This window comes from Nymphaea colorata, chromosome 7 (genome assembly GCF_008831285.2).
Source record: "Nymphaea colorata isolate Beijing-Zhang1983 chromosome 7, ASM883128v2, whole genome shotgun sequence".
In the NCBI taxonomy this organism is placed as follows: Eukaryota; Viridiplantae; Streptophyta; class Magnoliopsida; order Nymphaeales; family Nymphaeaceae; genus Nymphaea; species Nymphaea colorata.
The window spans coordinates 19682640-19710502 of record NC_045144.1 but is presented as its reverse complement, the minus strand read 5'-3'; the positions used below and the strand labels follow the sequence as shown (position 1 = coordinate 19710502).

Below are 27863 nucleotides of genomic sequence, written 5' to 3'. Positions count from 1 at the left end.
CAGCAGGTCCCTTCATCATTCATCAAATTGATGTTTACACTACGTCTTGTCTCACACCAAAAAGGCCAACTGAAGCATCATTTTCATCCCAAACTTTTTTGCAGGCCAAACCCATTTGCATTCAGAACTTTATAGATTTAATGTCTAGAGGTGTGAATCCAGCAAGAAGATCAAGATCGAGAAACTCATATACGGATGCCGGAGAAGCCTTTTGGTGGCACAAGTTTAAACAGTGTTTAGACCCAGCTGCCCCTTCAGCCTGGCTGCAAAAGGTACAGCTTTAGTACTAAGACCGACAACTCAAGGCCTACGCACAAGCATCCCAAAAGGCAAAAAAGGAGCAAACCAACCTACACGTGCAAGTGTAATGATTATACATCCATACTTCCCTTCCCACGCAAGCAGCAATTCAAACAAAACCCCATCTAGCCTGGAAAAGAGAGAACAAACAACGTGACCGCTTCTTTCTTCCTACCTCACCACCAACACGGCATGCTCAATACAAATAGGCACACAGTCCATCGGCTATTCATGCACACTAACAGCCCCTTCGCACTTTGTTCCAGCTCTTGCACATGGATCAGAGAGAATTACAACTCCTGCCAGATAAAAGATCGACAGGTAAGACACCTGAGTTCCCACCGCCATCAGTATATTGCATTTCTTTCTCTGGCAGCACTCCAGGATGCAGCAACCTTCCATCAACTGATCTGCAACTCTCAATCTCTCCCCAACCTGTCAACAGCTACAGCCCTTCAGCTAGACCAACTAGACACCAAGCATTTCTCCGTCGAGGCAGCGAACATGGATTTGAGAACAATATGAAAGGATATGATGAAGCTAGGAGTGAAATATGTTGTGCAGAAGCGATGAAAAGACAAGCAGAGGAGCAGCTACGGCTTGCTGCTGTGGAGAAGGCATATGCAGAGAAGGTAAGAGAGTTGACTAGACAGGAAATGGAGTTGGCAGAGTCTGAATTTGCATGTGCAAGGCACATGTGGGAGAAAGCAGCAGAGGACATGGAGAGAGCACGGGGGATGAAGGATAAGGCTACTCGACATGTTGATTCCAATGGAATGGAGATGACTTGCCATGCATGTCAGCAACAGTTTCGAGTATAGTCTTCAGAGATCATATGATAAAATCTCAAGATGTTCAAGGAAAGAGCATAAATCAAGGGCTTGCTAGGAATTCCTGTAATCATCATATGTACTTTAAATTTTAAACAGTGTGCAACTGGACATTACGGTCTTATTTTTCTTTATCTGTTTCAATGTCACATCATGTTGTCTAGAGGTTCTGAAAATTCTGCTATGATCCATGGACAGGTCTTCCTTCCTGAATCAAGGCACTGATGATGGCAACGGAAGACATGAGCCTTTTTAAGTCTTTCTGTTCATTGTTCAAGAACTGTACCCAAGCAATCAGAAACAATGAATAAAGCAGCTTCTCCTGAAAAGCGCTGACGATGAAACAATAACTTTGATGACCAAGCAGAAAGGATTAGTTGGTTTTGAGATCATAGATTTCAGAGGTCCAAGATCTTGTATTCTCGTGACGGTAGAATCAGAAAACTTGTCTAACATTGATGTTGATCCTTGATGTTTGGATATAATTCTTGAAATAGAACTCATCTGCACTAGGAAATTGTTGAGCAAGAGCAGAAACGTCTGCATTTTCTTCATCTGTGAAGATCCGTGGTACTCCTGCAACATCATACACAACCAGTGGTATATCAGGAAAACAAAAGTACAAACTAGACTGAAGTGATCATGGTATATATAAGGCACAAAGCCAGTTGTATCAGCTTAAATGAAAAGAATCCACAATAGGCAAAGTACACACACTACACTTGATCTTAGCCAAAAGGCCAAGAAAGGTATATGGTAAGAAAAGTAAGAAAAGGAGTAAAAAATAAAACTCCTAGAAAGCAACACGTCAGCATCCAAGCTTGAGGTATCTAATCCTTCCAGCCAAAAGGAAGAGAAATTTGTAAGACAACTATAAACTGTTTGCATCAAAGACTTGAAGGCAATCCAGATCCATGAGAAGATTCAAGAATCAAGACTATCTTTGACAAAGGCAACATAAAAGGAGAATAACCAGTCACTGTGCATTTCTTCTTTTGCTTTAGATGCTGCCTTAAGTGGTATTCAGGATTGAGGTTTCTGTTAAGCTACGTTGTTAAAAGAGTTGAGCTATGTTTAAAAGCATTAGCATCCCCTAAGCATTGAACAGATCCTAGAGCCTAGGCAAACCTAAGTGGGGGTAGGCACTTTAAGCGCTACAATAGAAAGAAACTAATAAAAGGCAATGCTAAAGATTAATAGGGGAAGAAGTTGGAAGAGTTACTTCAGAAAAAAAAAGCGGAAGAAAAAGAACAACCGGAAGATGAATGGTCACTTTAAAGAAAAAAGGACGATGATAGAAGGAGGAGGAAGAAGAAGCCAAAAGAAAAATTGGGATGGTGAACAATGACCTCAAAAGACCAAGAAAAAGGAAGATGGCAGGAGGAAAAGGAGGAGGAGGAGAAGGAGAAGATGAAAGGTCATTCAAAAATTAGAAAGGAAAAAAGAAAAAACATCATGGCAGCAGAAGAAAAATAGAGAAGAAATGGAGAAAAACAAGTTCTGATTATATACCTGCTGCACCGCAAGCCCACAAATCCACTTTTTTCTCTTCTTCCTCCTCTCTCATGCAAATAGGTAGACAGCATGATCTCACGTTTCTTTCTTTCTCATTTAGGTTTTGCAGATTTGACAATCCTACTTTTTCTTACAACTTAACAATTATGCTTTTTTTTATTTTTATTTTTTTTCCAAAGACTCAGAAGATATAGTACTTGATCTGTTCTTTTAGAAAGGATCATAAAGCCTAAGCTTCAAGTTACCCAGGCGATAGTCCAGGTATATTTAAGAAACATAGCAGTTTAAGTGAATAGAAAGTATAAAATCCAGCATGTTCTTACAACTGTGCACCTTGAAGTTTGGTGCGTATACTTTCCTTGCTGGAAACAAGGAAAGCAGAAAAAAAAACCCCACATTCCTAATTGAGGATGGAATATATCCCAATGAATAATAATGAGCAACTAAATTGATTACAATTCACAAACACAGAGGAACATCTAGGCCAATATTCCAACATCAGAAGCCCATGCTTCACAAGCAAAGCGGAACTAGATCCAATACACTTGTCAGTTTATGTCAGTTTATCAAAGCAACAATGGCCACAACATTTAGAATGAGGTTTTCCATATGTAGGTTGTCAGAATATCAACCTGTGCAAGGAAAGGGGTGCATGAACTGGTATGAAGTCCACTCTTGTTAGGGCAGGATCACATTGATTTGTCATGAGGGGAACATGTATTTCTAACGGTAAACATCTTTGACAGAAAAAATAGAAAAAAATCTGAGAAATATTCAACAGAGTTACAGAGAGGTTTAACAGAACATAGCTAGTTGATTTCCACATATGTGCCTAGGGCATCTACAAGAAGTTAGAAGTAGAATATCTGATTTTTCAGTTGAAATACTAAAGTGTTTCTTTTCAATTTATTAACATGATATATTTGGTTTTTGAATTTGATTTCGACTGATAGATTCAGATATGGTCTGCACAATGATAGGCGTGCATGAACTGATATAGTCCACTAATGTTAGTGCAGGATCACATTTAGTTGCCATCAGCAGCAGCACATTCTAATGTGAAACATATTTCATGGAGAAAAAAAAATATTAGAGGAAATTTCAACAAAGAGGGCTAACAGAACATAGACAGTTGATCACTCAGATACATGCCGGATGAATGGTTGACAAGCAACATGACCAACCAAAGAAACAAGATCTATATGGATTTTTTGAAGATCCAGAATTTATCACGAATCTCATCAAGCACTGGATTGGTTTCTTATCCATCAGCTCTTATTCTCCTTGCCTCCACCCTACGAAACCGCTCAAAAAGAAAAGGAACAACAGAATAAAACCCAAAAAACACCAAAGAAACAAATTATTACTTCATTTCAATACTATCAAGGAATCAACAGCTGTAATACACCAAATATAACAAGACTACCTTATGAGATGGCATAAATCATCCTTGCTTCAACATCAATAAGAAAATTTTTCTCTTTGTATTTTTTCAAACAGCAAAATTTTGTGTCTAGTAGTTTTGCTTCTGTCATTCTTCACCATCATCACCACCAATGTCATTATCACAATCGCCAACATTACCACTACGAACACCACCACCACATTCTTCACCATCACCACCACCAATGTCATTATCACAATCGCCAACATTACCACTACGAACACCACCACCACATTCTTCACAACTGCCATTCTTCCACCATTATCACCTCATTCTCATTACCATCTCCACCACTGCTATCACCATCTTACACCTCTTTTCCCTTCCTACTTCATACACACATATAAATTAAACTAGGCTCTTCCATGTCACATGCATTTGTGTTCACATCAGCAAACAAAGAAACATATCTAATATATCCTCCACCTGAAGCAATGGAATTCATGCAGTATTTCAATTAATTTCCACAGAATACCAGTTTGTTTCAGATAATAATAGTAAGGAATATAGTAAGGAATACCACAACGCTATGTGAAAAAACTGCCCCATATGATAGCACAAAGCAGACCTAATGAAATATCATGAACAGAAACCAAATGACAAAATTACTAACCATGAAAGCATTCCCTTGCTGCCCCAGCCATAAGAACAACATCACCAGTCCGCACGAACATTGCAATTGGAGGGTGATCCCTGTGGTTCCCACCCAGCAAGAAAACAGCTTTGCATCCAAGACTGCAGTTAATTACACACTCTCCTTAGGTTCCCAAAAGATAATCATCATACACAATAACAGGCTAATATGCTATCCAGCAATACCTGATGCTTACAATGGGCTTACTCCAATCTGCTTCCATGTCATCAACATGACCACCAAGGGTATCATCTAATCACATAAGGCAGAAACTGTTAGATAATAAAGCTTACAATATGCCACTAAAGACATGAAAAAACTAAACTTAATGAATGAAAACCTGCAGGTCTACTCTGACATTTCAACAACAAGCAGTCAAAGTACATTCAAATTATACACATACCAGGACCATAATAATTAACAATTGCAGCTTCTGGATGGAATTCATCCTCTGGCGTGGCTAATCTAGCCAGTCTCTTGGCAATTTCAGCTAGCATGTCCGGAATAGTGCCATGTGGAAGAGAAACATCATAGCTACGCTACATAGTGAAATGGTTGACAAAGATGGCAAACAGATGAGTCAGAAATGCAAGTGCCTAACAAAGGATAAAAGGACATCTTCAAGTAAACAACATATCAAGGTCAATTTATTTACCTTTACTTTGAATAATGTTCATGAATTTATTAAAAGACAAAAAGCACGGACATGAAAAAACTCCTATATGTACTGGCCTAAGTTCTACAAAAAACAAACCAGATTTAGATGCTCACAGCAGCTAAGACAGGGAAATTTTAAGAGCCAGACTATAGAAGTTAAACAGTTCATATCTGATAACTCCATGTACCCAATGAAGAAAACCTGGAGGCCCTACGAAGAAAACAAGCCAGCCAAAGCTACCACAAAGAGTAATTAAACTTTATCTATGTTTGTCAATATTCCTAAGAAACAAACTCAGGAGCCCATGTGTTCCATGTTCTAGTATCTACTCCTTCACGAACTACAAAATGATATTCTTCTGGTTTCGTGCATAAACAATATGCAAGCATGACAGGTTATTAAAAGAATTACAAGAAAGATAATGCTCATATCAATAAAAGTTCAATAAGAAACATGTGTACTCATACAATTATATCTTGTCTGGTTGCTACATTTCTGCAAATGCAAGTATTACCATAGTTACAAACATCGTTTACAGGTTTTCAACAACCAGGTTTTTCTCCGGTAAAATATGCAGGGTTGTTCTTTTGGGAAAAACTCAGTAAATTTTAAAACAATTGAAAAAAATGAAGATATTAAAAGGATTGTCAAAAATATTAACGGTGAGATTTTCTCGGGTATTTTTTGGCAAACCAGTTTTTTCTCAGAAAAATCTCAGGAAAACTGAGGCAAACTTAAAAAATTTAAAAAAAAAAAGCGTAAGCTTTAGTAAAAATAAAATTAATGAGAAACTAATAAGAAAACATAAATAAAACTAGATGAAATTGATAAATAAAATGTTTTAATGATGACAAAAATAATGAAAATTGATTTAGTTTAAGTTCAAAATTGGATCCATGATGATATTAATGTTAAAAAGGATAAAAATGAAAAAATCGAGAAAATTTGCTATAAAAATGCGAAAAAATTTGGGAAAAAACGTGATAAATGTATTTTTACGTTTTTTCAAAATATCAAGATTCAAGATTTCTTCACTTTTTTTGTTTTTTCATCTTTTCCCTTGATGTCACAATATTTATCATGATATTTATGCCAATGTTTAACAGTAAAATGTAAAAATTAAAATGTGGTAGTAAAAAATGTAAAAAACGTGGAAAAAATGCAAAAAATAGGGGAAAACTATATAAAAAATACATGAAAAAAGAAAAAGAATGTGAAAACAAGTCCAAAACAGAAAAAAAAACTGCAAAAAAAAATTAAGGAAACCTTTTTTTTAATATTTCTTTCATTTTGGCATTTAAAGAAAACACATTTTTTTCCTTTTCTTCTGACTATTTTTCGCACTCTTAATGTGTTTTGAAAATTTAAAAAAAAAAAACATTTTTTGTAACTATGGTATATACCTATGCAACGATCCCTAAGCTTTCTTTGCTTTTGATTTCAATTCTTAAGTGTTGGGAAAACGTTGGTTAGACAAATCAAGAATTATACTCAGTACCCGTACCAACATGGGTACGTCAGCAAATCACACGTACCTGTGTGACTTAGCTCCAAATGAAGTTTTTGCGTTTTTTCCGTATCTTTTACATTATCATTACGTTATCTTCGCTTTATAGTTTAAAACTTACGTTAAATTATTCATTTCAATTTCTATCATTACTAAAACATCATTTTACCTAGTTAAATTTACTCTCTTTCGGATCCATGAAACAACTCTCAGAGATCTTTTTCCCTTTTGGAAGATACAGGAGCGAAACAATCAACCTATTGATATTGGGAGACCAAAAAGATTCTTCCAATGTATCATTTCTGGGTCCAATGGAATTCATAGGTATAGGAAGAAGCCCCATCAAATAGAGATTTTTTCTTACGACCATATTTCGATTGTTAATACGATATATAAGGACCGCTACTACAAGCAGTACTACACCTTTGAAAGAAAGAAACAAGACACATAAATATACCAACATACTTCTCATAAAATACTGGGAATGTCTTGCAATGATGTTACAATACTTTTCCTATGCCATTTGTTGGTTCCAAATGCACAAGATTGTGATACATTTAAAATCCCCTATAAAGGGCATAGCTATGTCAAGTGGACACAGATTCCGTTATGAGGATCTTGCAAATTTTTTGGAATTCATGGTGACTTTTAGAGCAGGGGAAATGATGTGGAAGTCAAAGTGGAGAATCTTCATGACAAAGCATATAGGTGATGGAAAGATAGTATATGCAGAGAGGATGTGACCGACATCAATAAAAAACGTAACGAGAACACGATAATAAAGAGAAAACATAACATCCTTACTAACCTTGGACCAGTCAAATTGCAATCCCAAAGTACTCCACCGCAACTTCCTCAATAGCATAGATGCTGGAAGTTTTTTATGTGGACTCCCCTTGCTTGTGCAATGGCCTTCCTCTACAAACACCCATCTACAAGCATTTGAATCTATTGAATCCAAGCATGATCCAGCATCAATTGCTTTTGTATTGGGACTACATAATTCAACCAAGACCTTTCCTTCTTTGTGTGCATCAAATAAATTGTAAATTGGACCGTAGATTGCATTATGATTAGTTCTGTTCGGCGGTTGAGGAAATTGGGTTAAGCTCTCCCTCACCAAGTGATGTTGTTCCTCTATACTCAGTGCATCCAGGATAAAATAAAAACCTAAAACATATCAAAGGATACCAGTCATTCGCATGAACAATGTCTTCCAGAGATAGCAGAATAGAAGACCAGTTACATACTACAAGTTTGTGATTATTGAGCGGACTAGCAGCATCAAATAAAGAAGATACTAATAATAGAAATTCACAAATATTAATAAGGAAACGCTCCATATTAAAACTCGCAGACTCCATGTGCCTTCAACGAGCAAATGCCAGTGGAGAAACTATTTTTGAAACATCACACCATGATAGATAGCTGTGGACCATGATGAAAAATTTTAAACAGTAAAATATACCAACATTTTCCACATAACAAATTGGAAATGTTTTCTCATGCTTTCAACCTTTTATGACTGAGGCATCAGCAATAAAAGTAACTACAATAGAAAGAAAAAACTTACCAAGGAACAAAAGACAGGAAAACAAAATACTTGCCTCGATTTGTTACTGTTGTTACTACTTACTACTGGTAAAATATCATTCCCTTGCTTTCCCCTTCTTTAGCAAGAAACAAATATTTATGAAACTAGTTCCACTAGCAGCTTCCCTTTTTCTGAAATTTTGCATTGTACTAATAATAAAAGAAGCACATTTAAGCACTTGTATTTTGGTTTTCATCAGCACATCTTGTTTTATTTCGCAAGCATATACACATGGGTGTACAATATACATACTTTCTGGCCCTTACAGGTGTACAGTGACCACTATCTCTCGCAGAAACCATCCATCCTCAAAATTTCTTAATTGGTCTGGATCAAGACCAATAGATGTCACCCCGGCACTTAGCTGGTAACATGTTTCCTCAATTGCCAATCAACTGCATGATCTTCAAACAGAATTATTTGCTCCAACATGTGACTACTCAGCAACAGAGCACATTGAACACACATCTGGGTCACAGCAATTAGATTAACCTGATGATGTCATTCTACTAGACAGCAGACCACTGACCAGTACTGTCCTGTTAAGAAGTAATATTCAAGAAACGAGGTCAAATTGTTCGAATGAAGCTCGCACCATGAGTTTATTGTAGAGTACTTTGGAGTGGAACCACATTTCCCACACACTCTTGCACCAATGACCACTAGAGAAGCAGAAAGAAACTCCCACTAGACAACAAATAAACAGTAAAAGAAGAACAGAACCCAAAATGCAAGTCCATATCAGCGACCGTTGATCAGGTAAAGAGACACAGCAAACATTAGACAACCCTGATAAGGTCGAACCCTAAACCCCTATCATTGAATGCAACTAAACTCAGAAAAAAAAAAGAGAGAGAAAGAGAGAGAGAGAGTCTTCTAGCAATCCCGTACCAGGGCGATCATCGAAGGTGAAGACAGAGAGACCGGAATCATCCGGGAACTTTCGAATTCCTGGCGGCAGGACTCCATTGCACGAGAAGGAATCGAGGACGGACCTGAAGTCCGTGACTTGCGAGAGATCGACGGGCGGGTGGTGGGGACGGCACTGCTGCTTCTTCCTACAACATCCATCCCAAATCAATCAGAGGAAGTAGAAAGAAAGAGAGAGGGAGAGATAGAGATAGAGAGAAGATGGTTTGCCTGGGTTTGGGTTGAGGGTCCTTGTAGAGCTTGTACTTCTTCTCTGCAACTCTGAACGCCGTCCTCTCTGACGCGTTCCCGCCCTCCCCTTCCTCCTCGCCATAAGCCATCCTCTCCCTCCCTCTCCCTCTCGTGCTCCGGGACAATATAAACGTCAAATAACAAATAAATCGCCGTTAACTTCCCGCGAGAAACTGGAAGTTATAGTTTTCGTCGTCCCCCGTCGTCTAGGAATCTCGGATTCGTCTCAACCGAGATGGGGAAACATGACCGTGAAATATGCATTCAAAATATCGCAGATATTTTAATTATGGAGGCGTCCGTGTATAGATATCGCAGTCGGTCTAATATGGCATCTGAATGGGCAAAATCAGTCTCAGCCGATCAACTTTTAAAATCCAACAACAATAAATCGGCTTTTTAGCTTCTTAGAGGTTATTTTAAAAAGAAACCTGAGATTGGTCATCATATGTCAAACAGCTTAAACTCTCTTCGCAAAAGAAAAGAGCACAAGACCACATTAGATCTGCTTTCTTACTCAAAGAATTTCAACCTGAGATTTGTATTATTTCGCCAAGGAATCAACTACCAATGGTAGACTAAAAACAAAAAACTGGTAATATTTTCCTCTGCAGTTTGGTAGATCATAACCACCAAGCTCACCACCTTCTCAAGCAAAACCCCCAAAAAAGAAGCAACAGAAAATACCCAAAGAACAACTTCCCTTCACTTCCACTCAAATGCCCAACAACAACAACAACAACTCATAAATTGATCAAAGCCTCAACAAATGAACCATTACCATCTTGATCAGATGCTCAACAAAAAATGCCTTCAAAGCGCTTGCAACTTCTCCTTCTCAGATCCCCAACAATGCCTTCAAGGAAATTCCAGTTCCCGCTTCTCATCTTCTTCTTCATCCTCTCTGCTCTCTCCCTCCTCAGACTCCTCAGAATCACTTTCAAAACCTCCTCAAAGACGCCCTTTCCTCCTACCATCCACCCCAAACCCCTTCTAACTTGCACCAACCTCCCTCCCAACATCTCACATACACTGATCACCCACCAAAGCTCTTCATTGCCATATGCCCATGGTCAGCTCACACACAAGGAGCTCTGCTTCCTCCTCACGCTCATATCCACCAGGACACCCATGAACCTCCTCGTCTTCGGCATGCGGCACCAGGCCCCCCTTCTCGCGGCCCTAAACTCCGGCGGGCAGACCGTCTTCCTCGAAGAGATGTCGAGCGTCGAGGTGGCGAGGTTGAGGTTTCAGGGGCTGCGGATCCACAAGGTCGAGCACGGCCAGCTGGTCGCGGAAGCATATGATTTGCTCCGGCGCGCGAGGGGCAGGGCGGCGTGTGGCTTCCGCGGCACACTCCGTGACTCAGAGTGCGAATTGGCCATGAGGGGGCTGCCGAGGGAGGTGTATAAGCGGAAATGGGACATGGTGGTCGTGGATGGGCCGGACGGCAGCCGGCTGGACGCCGCCGGTAGGATGGCGGCCATATACAGTGCAGGGGTGCTGGCGAGGATGGGGAGTAACTTGACCAAGGTGACGGACATTGTTGTTCATGATGTTGATCGGACGGTGGAGAGGTGGTACTCTTGGGAGTTCCTTTGTGAGGAGAACCTGGCCTCTGCTAAGGGAAGGTTCTGGCATTTCCGGATTAAGGCCTCGGTTTCAAGTGTCTTCTGCTCAAATTCTGATGCCCATGCAGATCATTAGTAAACTAAGCGTAATCTACGTATTAGATTAGACACTTTCCAATGTTGCCTATTTACTTAATCTCAAACTAGAAATGTACAAACATCTACTACCATCAACGTTTACTTGTGTACTTAATCTCAAACTAGAAATGTACAAACATCTACTGCCAACAACGTTTATTTACTTATATACTTTATCTCAAACTAGAAATGCACAAACATCTACTACCATCAACGTTTATTCACTTATATATTTGATCTCAAACTAGAAATGCACAAACATCTACTACCATTAACGTTTACTGACTTATATACATAATCTCAAACTAGAAATGCACAAACATCTACTACCACCAACGTTTACTGACTTATGTACTTGATCTCAAGCTAGAAATGCACAAACATCTACTACCGACAACGTTTATTCACCTATATACTTAATCTCAAACTAGAAATGCACAAACATCTACTACCATCAACGTTTACTGACTTATATACTTTATCTCAAACTAGAAATGCACAAACATCTACTACCATCAACGTTTACTTATATACTTAATCTCAAACTAGAAATGTACAAAAGTCTACTACCATCAAGGTTTACTTACTTATATACTTAATCTCAAACTAGAAATGTACAAACATCTACTACCATCAAGGTTAATTCACTTAAATACTTTATCTCAAACTATAAATGTACAAACATCTACTACCATGAAGGTTTATTCACTCAAATACTTTATCTCAAACTATAAATGTACAAACATCTACTACCATCAACGTTTTGTAATGATACTGAACATCATTAACCTGTGATACAAAAACTTGGAGTAAGATCGTGCTCGACTTCCTTTCCAACTGGCTGGGCATGGACATGGTGCAAACAAATTAAAGAGAACAGCCCATTAGTTTCTCCTCTAATCCCTTCATGCACTCTGTTAATACGGTAAGGCACTCTGTTAATACGGTAAGGCTCTATGATGCTAAAAAATTATCGGGATCCGGATCCGAATCCAGACCCCTTTTTCGTTCAATCTCATGGAGACCCAATTTGTTCACTGGGTAATCAGTTTCCCCTTTTCAGGAAATAAATAAATATCATTTTAACGCGATATCTTTCTATCCCGTCAAATTAACGAACCGAGCACCCAACGGCCGTACTCGGTCAACCCAACGTATGCAGCGTCAAATATCATATCCGGCATTTTTAAATAACCTTCGGGCATTTAAGTCATTCAGCTGCTCGAACCGCTTAAAACACGTGGAGACACGTGGCGAGCATGCAACCCATCTAGCTTACACAACGCCACGTCCTGATGCACCAAAAAATTGAACTTACCAAAATACCCTGCCAAGTGAACATCAAACACCTGACAATTGCCTCAGCAATTAACAAAATGACAGGCGCTGATCTCGTCAGTGGCCCGTACTTCATCCCATCAACAAGGGTAGCTTCGTCACTTAGAAAAAATTGATGGACACCACTTTCGCAATTTATCCGTTCAAGTGGGGTCGTTCCGTCATTGTGTTGATTTTCATCAGTTCCCCCGTTCGTCTTCCTCTGGTTCTTCTCTTCGTTTGCTGCAAACTTCTCTGTGTGCCTCTGTAAGAAGAAGATCTGTAAGAAGAAGAAGAAGAAGAAGAAGAAGAAGAAGATGTCTGGTGTATCTCTGGCAGTGGCGCCGAGGAGCGATCCGTCGGCGACGGAGACGAAGAAGGTGCAGAGCGTCGGCGGCGTGATGGGGTCGCTGCGCGTGATCGAGCTGCAACTGGTGGCCTTCATCATGGTCTTCTCCGCCAGCGGCCTCATCCCTCTCCTCGACCTCGCCTTCCCCATCTTCACCACGCTCTACCTCCTCATCCTCTCGCGCTTCGCCTTCCCCAACTTCTCCCGCTCCTCCTCTTCTTCCTCTCAGGAGATCTTCCGCGGCTCCCGCCTCTTCCAGCTCTACGTCATCGTCGGAACCACCGTCGGCCTATTCCTGCCTCTCGCTTACGTCCTCGGCGGCTTCGCCCGCGGCGACGAACACGCCGTCCGGTCGGCCACCCCGCACCTTTTCCTCCTCTCCTGCCAGATCCTCACCGAGAACCTCATCTCCGGCTTCTCCCTCTTCTCCGCTCCCGTCAGGGCGATGGTCCCCCTCCTCTACACCGTCCGCCGGATCTTCGTCATCGTCGATTGGGTCGCCGACGACTGGACGCGCAAGTCCCTCCCCCGCAACTCGGTCATCAAGGTGAGGCATCTCGGATCCGGATCCTCACTTTTCTTTCTCGCACTGGATTTGGATTTTGGATCCGGCCGAGGTCCCAGCCATGTGGTACTCCGTATCACCAAAATTAGTCATATTAATTTTAGAGATCGTAATCGAGTGACACGTGGCAGGTTAATATCACCTAAATTTGATGAACTAGAAAATGAGAGGCCTTTTGGAACGGTTCTTTCGTAAATGGTCCCCGTCTTATGGGAAATATTTCGAATTCAGGCCTAGGGTATGGGATTTTTCATATTAGTCATCACTAATTTATGGTCTATTGGCAAAGAAATTCGTGTTTCGTTCATCTTTCATATTTATCCCTACTTTATGGGTTGTTGACATGCTCGTCCCTACTGTTGAACTCACCCTTCCCTCGTGCATTCTGAATGAGGCCTTGAGGTCAAATCTGTCCACCAATTTTCAGATGGGGTGACATGTTAGTAAGTTTAAGAAGAGAGAAAAGTTAATTGTACAATGATAGATTGGAATTTTTTTTTTCGTGCTTGTAATTTGTAATAAAGATTTTTTTAGTAAAAACTACACTTTCCATGAAATTGATCTACAATAAGGGCTTTTTTTTGTTTAATTAATGGAAGAAAAAATATTTTTTGTAGCTGTGTTTTTTTTTCTTTTTTAGTATCACCTTTTACCACTAAATTACTACGGCGCGCACTTGATAGTTTTTTTTCTTAAGAAAATCTCACTTATCTAAAAAATTGTAAAAGTTAGTCCTTTTTCTAGAATAAACGTAGGGTAGACAGTTTGGTGGTGGTGCTGGCGGCGGCGGCGGCGGCGGCGGCGGTGTTTTGGTGGCGGTGGCGCTATGTTCACTAAGGAGTGGTTTTGGTGCAGGACTTGGCGTGGCTGTGGTTCGGGCGGGGACTTTCGGTGGCGAACTTGGGTTACTTCTCCATCAACCTCTTCGGCTTCCTCGTGCCTCGCTTCCTCCCTAGGGCCTTCGACCGATACTTCAAGGAGAGGGACGAGGTGTTCGCCAAGACCGCCGAGGACCGGCGCCCCTCCTCTCCGCCGGCTGCCTCTGTCGGCCAGAAGAAGACAGACTGACGTCTAATGATCAACCTCCCCATTTCCTCATCTTTCCGTCGGTCTTCGACGGTCTCCTCCTTCTCCGTCCCTTTCTTTTTACTTATTGTTTGCCATTTGTGATGGGTGCGCGTTGCCAGCAGTTATTACTGGAAAAAAAATGTTTGCAAATTTGAAAGAACAGCAAAAGCATCAAATGTCCGAAGGTCTTATTTTCGTTTACCGCTTGGATCCTGCTGCTACAGGTCACATGGACAAGCGGTTAAATGAAAAGTTTGGAAACTTTAAACTGCTTTTGTTATTTGCCTGGAGATTGTAAAAGTTCATTTCTTTTAGATGCTTGTACTTTTGTAATTCCGATGTAAGAAGAAGATTAGCGAACTCTTTGTTTTACAAAGTTTTCTTGACATTTGTGGGGGCATTCCACCAGGTTATGTGCTTTCAGTAAGTTTTTTTTTATCATTTGTCACAAACTTTCAATTGTGATCGAAGAAATAAACCAGAATAGAAGAGATGAGATCCTTCAGATGAATCATATAGTCAAAAAGAAAAAATAAACCAGAATAGAAGAGATTGTCCTATTTCTTTGTAGTGTAGTAGATCGTAGATATCTCTCTTGGTATCTCGAATTAATAAAAACTGAATCATTCTGGAGTTATTAAATCAGAAACATTCCTCCCGGGATAATTGGAAACTCTATTTTTGCTGAAATTGTTTACATGTTTTTCGAAACGTGAATCATAGGTTTTACTGAACTTGCGGAAGAGATGAAATATAATCAGAGGTTAAACATCAAAAGAATTAGTCCAAAAATTAAGTTGCATTAGTGCAAATAGAATTGAACTGTTGATGGTTGAGATTAATTACTACGATTCACCACCTAGAATTGTCGCTGTTTATTTTATTTGTTGTAGTGCGAATTTGAAATTTTCATTTAAGAATGAAAATTTTATAATCATAATTTCTCTTCAAATTGAGATGGAATCAAAATTTCAGTTTTAAGTATCCTAATTCAAATTAGAAACAAATTGAGATGGAACAGTGTACTTGTAATGTACGTTGCGGGTAGAGAAGTCCACAATTTGACACAACTGTGGATTTCAGGTCTTCGGATCGTAAGGAATCAAACACACCTTTAAACTTTCATAAAGTCCAAAGCTGATTATTTAAAAGTTAACTACACTGTGTGTGAATGCAGTGGGGTAGCCACGTGTGGGCTGGTGTGGGCACCTGCCCACATCAGCTTTTAAAATTTATTTATTTTCACGTTGAGAAATTTAATATTTGCTTCTATACATATATATAGATGTCCATCCAGGTGCCTCTCCAATTAATTTTTCTCGCTCTGCCACTGCGTCAATAGGAGGATTACAAAAAAATCCATTGCTTGGGAGCGTAACCCTGTCTCACCTCACCTCCCCACTTTGTCTTTCGGGTCCAGGGCTGCTTTGTGTCAATGTGGAGCCAAAGCCAAAGCACCTTTACCTCAATTGTGCGCTTCACGCTCATAAGGCACACAAGAGCAACTGTGACGATACTTAAACCGACAATGCATTGTTAATGCGTTATTAGTCAGATCAACTATGCTACGCCCTTTGGAGCAGAAGTTGAGTGCACCCATTTGCTTTTTTCTATACTATTTTTCTGAAACTTTTAGATAAACAACAGTGTTATATATATATATATATATATATATATATATATATATATATATATATATATAGATAGAGAGAGAGAAAGAGAGAGAGAGAGAAGAGGTTTAAGTCTGACATTTCAAGATAAAGTGGAATCACCTTGGAAGTGTTTTTGAAAGATCAAGAAAGGGGAATCTGGTGAGTGGAGGAATATTGCCAACAATATTTCTATGTTATATTGTCTGGCACAGAATCAGTATATCCTCATAACGTGGACCTTTGCTTATTTTATCATGTTTTTAGGTGGAGAGCACAACTTTAAGGGAATCCCATTATTGTCTCCTCCTTGATCTCTTTTCTCTTAGGGCAAGCCGGTTTAAAGGGTCCGATCCTTCCAGAGGATAAATGATGGAGATGGAGGAACTTTGATTAATCTTGGTGACAAATTCATTATATTTTATGGCCCATTCATGAGTTAACTATTTATTTGTAGATTTTTTTTTATTTTTAATTATTTTTTACATATTCTTAAATTTATTTTTTAAATGACTTTTTAATATTATATTGTAGGATATGCTCACATGATGATCCATCGAATTTGTTCTGTTTGAGCTTCTCAGTGAAACTAGACAGGTTGAAATAAATGGATCAGATATATCCAGGGGCAGAGCCAGGAATTTTTTGCTGGAGGGGTCAATCCATAGTATCAAAATTTTAACTGGGTCTGAAATAGAAATTTTCAAAATTTTTATATATATTAAACTAACATTTTTTAGATTTACATATAAATTTTTAAAGTTTTTAAAATCTCATGGGGACCAAGGCCCCATTAACCAAATCAGAACTCAAATTTATTTTAGGTTTTATTATTAATTGGATAAAATTCCGTCTTGCAATTTTGTATCCAAATCTGGACCAGACACTGGTCCGATCCAATTACATATAAAAGGACCTTATGCTGGTCGGATCGAATTGAATTTTTGGTTTGAAAAATAAGAATCAACAGTCATTCGTTTTCGAAACTGATTAAGAGGATCTCGCAAAAAAAAAAAATTCAGATTCCATTACTAATTAATTTGGACATTCGACTGGGATCTGACATTGATATAACCATGATACATATATAAATATCGGATGTTATGCATGCCACAAAAAAACTTACTTTTTTTGAAAAAAAGAACACGTTAAAAATGTGAAACATAAGTCAGCCGAAGAAATGGCAAAAAAATGCAGTTTTTTTGAAAAAAAAAACACGTTTTTTTTTTTTCATTTTAGGCATTTTTCCATGTTTGTTAATGTCAAACTGCTTGTTTCTATTTTGTAATTTTTATTTATTGTTTATCAACCCATCTTTTGATGTTGTCATGTTAGTTTCTCATTTATTTTATTTTTCTTAATTGTTAACATTTTCTTTCAAAATTTATCGTATTTTAATTTATTGTATTTTTCTCATTTTTTCAGATTTGACGTATTATCCCCTAAAAAAACATACAATTTAAAACCCGAAAACAATCTTTGTAACTATAACCTTATGTTTGCTGGATTTGCAAATAAGCTTAACCCAGTCGAATAACTGCACATTAAGACCTTAAAGAAAAATGATGAAACCAATGGTGGAGCTAGAAAATTTTGATAAGTCAAAAGAAGGAGTGTTTGTGGAGCACTGACTCAGGTCTGGTGCGGACATTACATGCAGTTGGACCTATCTGAACCTAAGTCTAATTTAATCACAATGCAAGATTTCATATGCTAGTGTGGGCAGTTGCCCGCACTAGTCCCACACAACAGCGGAATCAAACGGATCGCAACATTGACCAACCCACAAAAAAATCTTGGCAATTTTGCACACACTTAGGACTTAGTCTTCAACGCATATGCTTGGTGGTAGGTGGGATGGTTTGTTTTTGAAAACTGGCAATGTAGTGAAAACACTAGCAGTCATTGTTAGGTAAACACGAAGAGCATTTCATATCATACTGTATAACAAGACAAGAGAGCGGAAGCTCCAGCTATTCCTGACAGCCATTGCCTTCACATTTACCAACCAACTAATTACTGATCACCAGCACAGCCATAATGGAGCAATTTTAACGCCAGAAGTCCACTGTTCCTCTTCTCTCTGTGTTCTTCTTCTTCCTCTTTGTGTTCTTCTTCCTGTTGAGTATTACAGTGACTCTCTCTCTCTCTCTCTGACATCTAATGGACTACTGAGCAGCTGTTCACGTGCAGTCTGATCATTCTCCTGTTTCTCTGATGTAAACAACGTAGCTCTCTCTCTTTCTCTCTCTCTCTCTGTCTGTGGTATGAATTTATGCAGAAATTTTCAAATGGGGACGGAAAAGTTTTTTCTATTACGCTCAGACTTGACTGTCACTGTTGATCGCCAAATAAGAGTTTTAAAGTTATGTGATGCATGTGGCGTTGAAAGTTCTGTGCCTCTGGTTGTTGTCATTGAAGCTGGAAAGCATATTTTCGGTTTGAAAAGAGAGGAAAAGAACAGAAGGTCGGCCGCTTCTTTCAGCCTGTTAACTTAGACCGTAGCAAGCGAACTTCGTAGGCGGCATCGTTGAAATCTATTTGGCGGATTCGAATTAAATAATTAGGATGGCATCTCGATTTGATTCATCGGCCAATGTAGATGTACCACATGCCGTACGCGTTTCTGTTTTATAAATAATTTTTATAATTTCTCATTATTTTTATGTAATTTAATTCGAATTTATGTTTGTTTGAATGATAATATAACTTTCTCTCCCTTCTGCGGTTGTCCTATCAGGACCAAGGTCGTGCTTCTGTATAATATATCATATAAATGTTCACATTTATGAGACCGAAACAAATCTTGTAAATGAAATGTATAAAAGACGAACATCCAACAAAAAAGACTCACCTTCTCTATGGACCAGTCTCAAGCAGCAATAAATCCAACTGATCCCGCTTGTGTGGGCAGTTGCCCACATAGACACATAAAATTTATTAACTACATATTGCTCCACCCGGAGACAGCAATCAAGGTCAACCGAAATTCAAAATCAAAGGAATGAAGCCATGGCCAACGTCGAACCCAGCCCAAGTTTCCACCTGAACCCAGGCTCTTCTCCTCTAGTTTCCTTTATTAAGTAGGGTCGATTGCAGGCCAATCCAAGAACAAGACGAGTCCCCAAGTCAGGCCACGTCCTGCCCGCAGGGGTGGTCCCTTGTCCCTGTTCCACAGGACAACTGAGCTCCATTGCCATGTGACCATAACGCTGCTGCTCCATAATGAAGGTGCTCCTGACCCTTTCCTCTTGTACTTTATGCTTCTCCCTTATCATGTTGGCAGCTGCATTTGGACGTAAATGAGCTTCAGTTAAATACGCGTGACATTGACATACTTTAAATACGCGCGAAATTAAAGTTTAAAGTCATAATTCATACGTATCGATCCGTGGATCCAGACCAAATCCAAGATCCAAATAAACCAAACAGAAAACGAAAACCAGACATCTATTAGATCCGGGCAGAAAAAAAAAAAAAAAAATCTTATACTGCGATTGGTTAGGTAAAATCTAAGGTCCGGATAATTTCAAACACCTGGTCGGCTTAGGTCGGTTCCCTAAGGCGGTCCCCGTTTATAGACCGCCTTCATCACACCAACGCCAAAAAAATTAAAAAGACGAACGGGCTTTTACAATTAATGTAAACAGGGGCTCAAACTTTGCGAAACTGGCACGGGCTTTCTAATAACGGTCATCCCTTCCAGTGCCCATCTTATAATAATGATCACATGCTACAACACAAACCGAATTCCCAACTTATTTTCCCAAGGGAGAGTTAGCTTTCCCAGGACTTCATCGGAAAAATGTGAACATTGGGTCGGTTACTAGAAGTGATCCTAAAAAGTTGGGACCTTACTTGATTTTTCCTCCTTGTATCCAGCTGAGGTCTTTCAGTTTAACCGAGCTCGAGCGGACCTACACCGTTCGAGTTATTGAGTTCACCGAGTCGAGTCGAGCAGAGCTGAGCTCGCGTTCGCCTACTTCAGTTCAAGCGATGGGGTTCGCTGCGACCGGGTCTTGGTCAACGCGGGGAGTCGAGAGCAGACCGCGTCTTGAGTAGGGGAGGGGAAGGAGAGGAAGAAGGAGGGACGAGTCGGTCATTTGGAGGGAAGAGGGGTGGGGGGTTTGGTAATCCGCCGGCAGGTAAAGAGAAAAGTGAGGGGCGATCATTAACCTGTCTCAGCAGTCGAGGAAGTACGGATCCCCGGACCAATCGCACGCATCCCACCGGAGACAGCCGGTCGCAAACCCCGGTCATTCCGGTTCCCTACGGCCATATCAAACCCCCTGAGTACGCCAACGAAAACCAGACCCTACACCCCTCCGCCCCCGAATCGATACCCCCAAAAAATTTATAAATATTTTAAAAAATAGGAAAAAAAATAACTCTCCCTCTCCCTCTCTATCTTTCTCTCTCTTCTGAGCTTTCCGGCCGGAGGAGCCCTAGCTGCATCATTCTTCGGTTTATCTCGCTTTCTCTCTCTCTCTCTCTACAGGGCTGCCTCTAGTGGCGGGGATAGGGCTTAGGAGCGGAGCGCCACCAGAAATGAAGAATCTGTACCCCAAGACGAAGGGGAAGGTACACCCTTCTCCTTCGTTTCCTCACTCTTCTTCTGCCGCTTTTTCTTCGGCGTCGTCGGCATCTGCTTCTGCTTCTTCGGGTTCTGGTTCGGATGCGTCGTCGATTCTGAAGGTGCTGCCGGCGGCAATCCTGGCGATGACGACGGCGATGGTGATGGAGGACCGCGAGGTGCTGGCGTACCTCATCGCGCGGTCGCTGAGCTCGATGCTGGCGCAGGAGGAGAAGCGGAGGTGGCGCCGGAGCCAGCAGCACCGCCCGGCGTTCGACTGCGGCTGCTTCGACTGCTACACGAGCTTCTGGATCCGGTGGGACGCCTCGCCCAACCGGGAGCTTATCCACGACGTGATCGAAGCATTCGAGGAGCATCTCGCCAAGGCCGAGGGCTCGGCTGCTGCGGGGAAGAGGGCCAAGGGAAGGAGGTTCTCGGGCAAGAATCGGTCGTTCTGGATTTCTTCGGGCTCCGATGTCGCTCCTGTCGCCGTCACGGACGCGGTTTCCGCGCCGGAGCGCGAGGATCCGCCTCCGCCGACCGCTCTGGTGAAGGAAGAGCCCCCGATGGAGGGAGAAAGCCCCCCCGAGGAGCGCGCTGTGGAGGACGATGAGGAAGGCCGGGGGGATGCAGCAGCTGAGGCGGAGAACGACGCCGGGGACGCCCGGAGGGTCGCGGCGCCGTCCCCTGGCCGAAGCTTGGTGAGGAAGCTTGTTCCGGACGTGATGGGCTTCTTTGCTTCCCGTTTATGGGCTGTTTGAACTCCGGTACTGGGAAAAAGTACCGTCATTTTCGCTCCTTCCTTTTCCCCTGTCTTTTCCTCCCTTCTTTCTCTTTCTCCAATATATAAATTATGGTTAGAAATACACGGCACCCCCTCCGGCGAACATCTCCAACCTCCCAGCTCCATCTCCTTTTTTTTTGTGCTTTTCCGGCACTTAGGGTTTAGGGTTTCTTTTCCCCTCTTTATCTTTGTACAGTAGTAAATATCAAGCTTAAAGCCTTCCAACACTTCCTTTTTTTCCCCATTTCCATGGGTGGCACATTTTGCTTCTTGCTCTGTAACTAATTTCACTGATCGAGGGGACGGAGTATCGGGACGCCGATTCGGACAGCAGATTAGCTTGGATTAAGGGGTTGATTGACAAAGCCTCTGGAGATCGACCGGTGTTCTATCATTCTACTGAAAGTGAGGCGCCTTCGTGTAAAATGCTTCATGGAGTGGTTGCAGGAATAATCCTTCGCGGGGGAATCATGGAAGAGGGTGACGTGGAAGGCGGTGCTTGCTTAAGCCCCTCTCCCAAGTTAGAAGATTAATCTCTTTCATTGGGCATTCTCTGGATCTCGTATGCTTGTTTTGGTTATTCACCCAAATCCAGATTCCTTTATTTGGTCAAGTTCTAAATCTTCGGGTTCGAGTGATTGGGGTGTATGGTTTGGGATTTAGAACCAGAAATATTGTGTATTGGATTCGGTTATGGATCCGAAGTCAGTCCGCTGGCTTGAGAAAGGGGTTTCTCCATCCTATTCTGGACCCGGTGATTTAGCCATTGTAAGAGCTGTATGGACGGGTTTCAAATCGACAAAACAAGATCAAAAAATTGAACTTGTTTGACCTTTGGTCTTCCAAGAGAATGGTGGTTGGCCGACGGCCTTGACGTCAACTTGTCTAAGTCTTTAAGTCTACTTTTCAAATTTGACCAATTTTTATGGACCCGTCAAATGGTTGGAGATCCATTAGAATGTTGTACATCTACAACTTGCAACTTGGATGAATAGTGTGCGCGAGAATCAAATTGATCAATAGATTTTTTTGAAAACTGAAAAAATCGAGTGATATGGTTCTAATGACAATTAATAAAAATCTAAGAAAAAAAAATATGCCATATGGATGTGCCAATTGGATTCTTCTACATCATTTTTCATAACCAATATAATTTAATTGCATATAAAAATCAAATCGGATCCGAGTAATCAGATTTGAATCCGTAACTGATTAGTAAACAGATTTAGTATGGATTCTTTTTGTTCAACGAATTTAATGAAAGTCCAGTATGATAGACATTCGGACCGATTTTACGCAATATCCACATATCATTTTCCATTTCGAAATCTGAATCCAGGCTGAAAGCAGTACCTCATTAGTCAGATACAGTAAAAGCTATATCTGATCCATATCCAATCCATAAACGTATATGAGAAGCTCCAGTTCTGGAAATTCAGGTGTTTGTTTGAACCTAGTTTCCATACTCTGAGGAACCGAGTCCATTGGAATGTCTGTAAATGGAAAGACTTCTATTTTAAAGTCATTGGCAGTGAAGCAATTCCCACAGCCCTAATGTGAAAATCCAAACAAGGGAAACCACTTTCCTCGCAGAAAACAATCCCCAAACACTGTTTGAGCCTTCCTTCCGTTGGAGACGCCCGCAGCTGGGACTTGCATTCTGCGGAAATACATTCTACTACGGGTTTTTGTATCGGAGCTCTCTTCCTTGGCAGTAGCGGAGCTAATTGTTAGCTGGGGTGGGCCACTGCCCACGCCAGCCATTCAAAAATTCCATTATAATGTCCCAACATCACATGGCTATGACCCTTAAATTATATATAGTGCCCACCCCAAATTTGTGTTGCCAAGGCAAGTGGCCCACGATTAAAAAATCCTGGCTCCGCCACTGCTCCTTGGACACAAACACAACCCAAAAGTTCAGCTGGCTAATATTGAAAATGGTTCTTTCGGAAGGAAAAGGGCAGGTTTTTCCTAGAAAAGGAAATACCACAAACAGGGGTTGGTGAAGTGGTTTTAAAACTTTAGTTTCAAGCTGGTCAAAGATCTTAAGAACACATTGCTCGTGGCATAATCTGATAAGGTTTTGCCAACCCCGACTTATTTTTGACAATAGAACAATATATTAGGGGTCAGGTTAAAATCAGGTTCAGTACAATTGAAAATTAAAAAGTTTTAAAACCTTTTTGCTAAAAGAAACAATTTCTTGTTCTTTTAATCTTATTTTTTTATTATTTGTAGTAGAGATGTCGATGGATCAGATTCGAATCAAAATGCCTTAAATACACGAGGAAAAAATTTACATCATTCATACCAAAGAAATGACATCCGATCGGATTCTGTTTTAAATAAATGTTTAATTGAATAACGAGAATCAATATAGTCAAATCCAGTTTGGATTTGATTGTGAATTTAAAAGTCAGATTCAGATCGATTCGGATGCGAATTTAAAATTCAGCGCCACGTGGCTTTGCGTGCGCTCGACAAGTTATGATGCCTCTAATAAAATAAAACCAGAAGGAGGAAAAATGTTTTTTTTTTTTTTTTTTTGCAACAAAATGGTTTCATGGTTTCACTGACATAGACAACAATGGTTTCATGCAATGAGGCTTTCACATTAAAGGCTTGCATTATTACCTGGTCCAAGCATTAATATCAACCTTATCTCGGGGGTCCCCTGGACTTGTAAGGACTGTACTGCTCTCTGCAAATGTTTATGTTTTCACATTACCAATAGGGACAATGGAAAATAATGGTTTATGCTTAGTATTTTTTGCAATCTAACCTTACATATATGATCTTAAGAATAAGTTGATAAAGAAACATATATTAAATTTTTATCATTTTTAAAAATTTAATTGTATTTTTATAATTAGTGTGAAGATAGAGAAATCCACATCCTTCATAAAAACAACTTAAACTAAAGCATGTTTGATATCAAATTAATTTGTGTAATCATAAAAGGGTGTTTGATTTTGTTTAAAATTTAATTTTCAACAAAAACTTTAAACAATTGGTTTTTATCCCTGACTTAACGGTCCGGGATCTCTACACACACACACACACACACACACACACACATATATATATATATATATATATATATATATACATATATATATATATATATATATAGAGAGAGAGAGAGAGAGAGAGAGAACCGATAAAATGGAAATATATAGCAAAATTTGGGGACAAGAAGTCCCCTAAGAGAGAGAAAGAGAAAGAGAGAGAGAGAGAATTTATGGTTTATAAACCGTCACTAAAAGCACTAGCAAAGCAAAGGTTTATGGTATAACAATGTGGTATAGAGAGAGAGAGAATTTATGGTTTATAAACCATCACAAAATATTTATAAACCGTCACTAAAAGCACTACCGAAGGTTTATGGTATAACGATGTTTTATAGTGTTTTTTAATAACAATTTAGCCACGACTTTTTAAATCTCCAGCAAGATCCAGAAGCAGCCATATTTCAATTTTCATAATATATATGTATAAGTCATATTATTGACAAAGAAAATATATATATGCAACCTATCAATATAACAACTAGTATAAAATTAAGAAAAAAATTAATAACTCACTAAACCATAGGATAACGTTCAGCTGCACAGGTTTAACAAGATTTTGAGTCTATAAGTAGAGCTGAGAATTGAAGCAGGTGGCTAATATCCTAGACCGGTTTAGTCCATGTCTCAACTTGGTCCAACAAGTTAATGATCTAAACATGAGCCGGCTTGCTTGGATTAGTGAGCCCAGCATGAAGAAGCTGTGGCTGTTCAAATGAGCTTCTTGACTAGTGTGTGTTAGTGCACGCACAACTAACACATCTATTCTGCATACAACCCATATACAAAGCAATATAGAAAAGAGGCAATATTTAGGCAGCCATTTGTTGGCTTATGTGGGCAGTTGCCCACACGCATAATTTATTTTGCAGCTCCGCCGCCCTTTCTAGAACCTGTACAAGTTTATATTAATGTCAATATAACCAAGGCCCTATCATACCAAAAGGTTCTCTTTGGTGGATTCAATTGGAAAGTTCAATACATCCAAAAACACTTGTGAATTGTTCCATTAATTTATATTTTTAAAATGCGTAATTCTTTTTTTTAAATTTTGTGAACTGTACATATGGGGAGCGAGCCAATGAACAACGTACTGCTATTTGTAAAGTTTACTTTTTAAAAATGCGAATGATAATCGTTGTCTTAACTTTGCCGGAATAGTTTTACATAATAAAGTTTATGAGTTATCAATCAAATTATTCGGAAGGCTCATAAGCATTGTACATAGTTATCATACTTTTATCTCTCAAATGGGACAGACTTTTCAAGTTCCTTTCAACTCTTAAGAATCCACTGATCTTAGAGTGAAGACGTTAATTGTGAAAAGAAAAGAAAAAAATCAAACAAGAAGATGAAGAGAGAAAAATAGGTGAGAGAATGAGAGAGAAAAAGGTTCAAAAAAATTCCTCACTGTAGGATTTCAGTCTGCCTGTCACTCTCTCTCCTCATATATATAGTGATTAAATACATAGTTTCTTGTAAGAGGCCAAAAGATTTTCCTATCTAAACTCGGATGCAAAAATCAACAAATCGCAGCCCCAACACATACACGTATATAAATTCAAAATTTTACATGTAAAATTTTAAAAAATTAGTTTAACTTATATAAATTAATATTTCGGTTTTTGTTAAAATTTTGAAACTATAGTTTGACCCCTGCAATGAAAAATTTCTAGGCGAGGTAGGATATTTGACTGATGACATTGGGTAGTAGTGATGGGGAAAAAATCTTATGGTTGAAGGCTTTGACCTCCTCTCTTTCTCTCTCTCTCTCTTCATATATATATATATATATATATATATATATATATATATATAGCAAATAAATACTAAATATTTTGAAGTTGGGAGGACTCAAATTATGGAAGAATCTCATGTGGGGCATGCTGACTTATATATCTTCATTTCTTTTCTTATTGATACTGAAACAAAGGGAATCATTATTTGCATTTGGGTGGTGGTGGTGATATGGACGGAACGATATTTCCACTGAGCAGCCCAATCTGAAGCAATTCTAATCATCCCCTCAAAAGCGAGCGGCAGAAAGGCTCAACAGTTAGAATCTTGAATTGCCCAACTCCATAAAAAGAAAGGTTCTCTCAGGGCCCTCTTTTATAAAAAAGAACATTCCTTCCTATCTCCGGCATCGTCGTCAACTTCTTGTTCTTAATCACATGTTTGGACGCCACGGAAAGACGTGGTCAAGTTCCTGAACTCTCGCCGGGAGATCTTGACGTTGGTCGTGTTTCGCATACAAAACAGTTGATGATCCTGTTGAAAGATTGCTCAGTTCTTTCTCTTCATTCTGAATCCTTTCCAAGATCTTGGTAGATCGTTATCGGAAACACAACCATCGATTCTAGCGTTTCTGCTGGTTAATGTTTTCCTGGGAGTTCGAAATTCTACCTCCTGTTTGCTCGTGCTTAGACATTCTCAAGTAAAACATTAATGGTGTCATAACTTCAGAGGGAGGAAAGAAGAAACCATTGGCATCTTTCCAACATTGGGATCGCCTTTGTATCCTTAAGATGCTCACCCACGTCTTGAATAATGTTTCCATTCTTGTTTCCTAGCTTCTTTTTGCTCATGGTGCAGCAGAATTTGAAATCCCCAAGTTGGTCTAGAGATCTTTTCTTTTCTTTATTATTCCTTTGAATTCTTCCTTGTGTTTCTTCACACAGTACTCCTGTCGGCGATGGGTATGTGTGGAATCGGAAGATATTTTTCTCCAACTTGAGTGCAATGGAGAAAAGGTGCATTGACAAAAATTTCAGCTCTCTATGAAGAAGTCCTATCAGAGTGGATGGCAATGGAGCCCCCACCAAGCATCTCAATACATCATTGAGAGCTTGATAAGAGGACTGATCAGAAGTTAATTTCGTAGTCAACTAAACTAATTTAATTTGTTCATTTTTCATTGAACGGTCAGTAGCCAGCATTCATGAAGAGAGACCGTGCCTTGAATAATATATATTTTTTTCAATCTAATTTCTTTTATTCTCTCCCTCTTCCTTTGCATATATTGTGTGGTTTTAAACATTGTTTTATATTTTGAGTATGGTTTTTTTGGTGACCAGGGAAGACCTCCCGTCTTGTAAAGAGCCGAAACTCTCATCCAACCCATTGTTCTCAAAA

At 39.7% G+C, this 27863-nt stretch overlaps 6 protein-coding genes across 6 annotated transcripts; 4 read left to right on the top strand and 2 right to left on the bottom strand.

Moving 5' to 3' along the window:
- Positions 1 to 1262, top strand: LOC116257988 (uncharacterized). The gene has a single exon (XM_031635033.2). It carries the CDS (start codon positions 576 to 578, stop codon positions 1119 to 1121), a length of 546 nt encoding a protein of 181 aa, XP_031490893.1. The 5' UTR covers positions 1 to 575; the 3' UTR covers positions 1122 to 1262.
- LOC116257987 (alpha-ketoglutarate-dependent dioxygenase alkB) lies at positions 1198 to 9757 on the bottom strand. Its single transcript, XM_031635032.2, has 7 exons — positions 9623 to 9757; positions 9374 to 9540; positions 7697 to 8058; positions 5127 to 5262; positions 4909 to 4975; positions 4703 to 4824; positions 1198 to 1706 (listed from the first exon to the last, which is right to left on the bottom strand). Exons 1-7 carry the CDS (start codon positions 9730 to 9732, stop codon positions 1567 to 1569), a joined length of 1104 nt encoding a protein of 367 aa, XP_031490892.1. The 5' UTR covers positions 9733 to 9757; the 3' UTR covers positions 1198 to 1566.
- Positions 9758 to 9765: 8 nt separating this feature from the next.
- On the top strand, positions 9766 to 11519 carry LOC116257055 (glucuronoxylan 4-O-methyltransferase 1). The gene has a single exon (XM_031633668.2). It carries the CDS (start codon positions 10451 to 10453, stop codon positions 11348 to 11350), a length of 900 nt encoding a protein of 299 aa, XP_031489528.1. The 5' UTR covers positions 9766 to 10450; the 3' UTR covers positions 11351 to 11519.
- A 1242-nt stretch (positions 11520 to 12761) lies between these two features.
- On the top strand, positions 12762 to 15027 carry LOC116257056 (uncharacterized). The gene is made up of 2 exons (XM_031633669.2): positions 12762 to 13565; positions 14439 to 15027. Exons 1-2 carry the CDS (start codon positions 12987 to 12989, stop codon positions 14649 to 14651), a joined length of 792 nt encoding a protein of 263 aa, XP_031489529.1. The 5' UTR covers positions 12762 to 12986; the 3' UTR covers positions 14652 to 15027.
- Positions 15028 to 19135: 4108 nt separating this feature from the next.
- On the bottom strand, positions 19136 to 20606 carry LOC116256996 (uncharacterized). Its single transcript, XM_031633566.2, has 2 exons — positions 20477 to 20606; positions 19136 to 19586 (listed from the first exon to the last, which is right to left on the bottom strand). The coding sequence occupies exons 1-2, from the start codon at positions 20577 to 20579 to the stop codon at positions 19297 to 19299; spliced, it is 393 nt and encodes a 130-aa protein (XP_031489426.1). The 5' UTR covers positions 20580 to 20606; the 3' UTR covers positions 19136 to 19296.
- Positions 20607 to 20691: 85 nt separating this feature from the next.
- On the top strand, positions 20692 to 21884 carry LOC116256995 (uncharacterized). The gene has a single exon (XM_031633564.2). It carries the CDS (start codon positions 20849 to 20851, stop codon positions 21632 to 21634), a length of 786 nt encoding a protein of 261 aa, XP_031489424.1. The 5' UTR covers positions 20692 to 20848; the 3' UTR covers positions 21635 to 21884.
- Positions 21885 to 27863: the final 5979 nt, after the last annotated feature.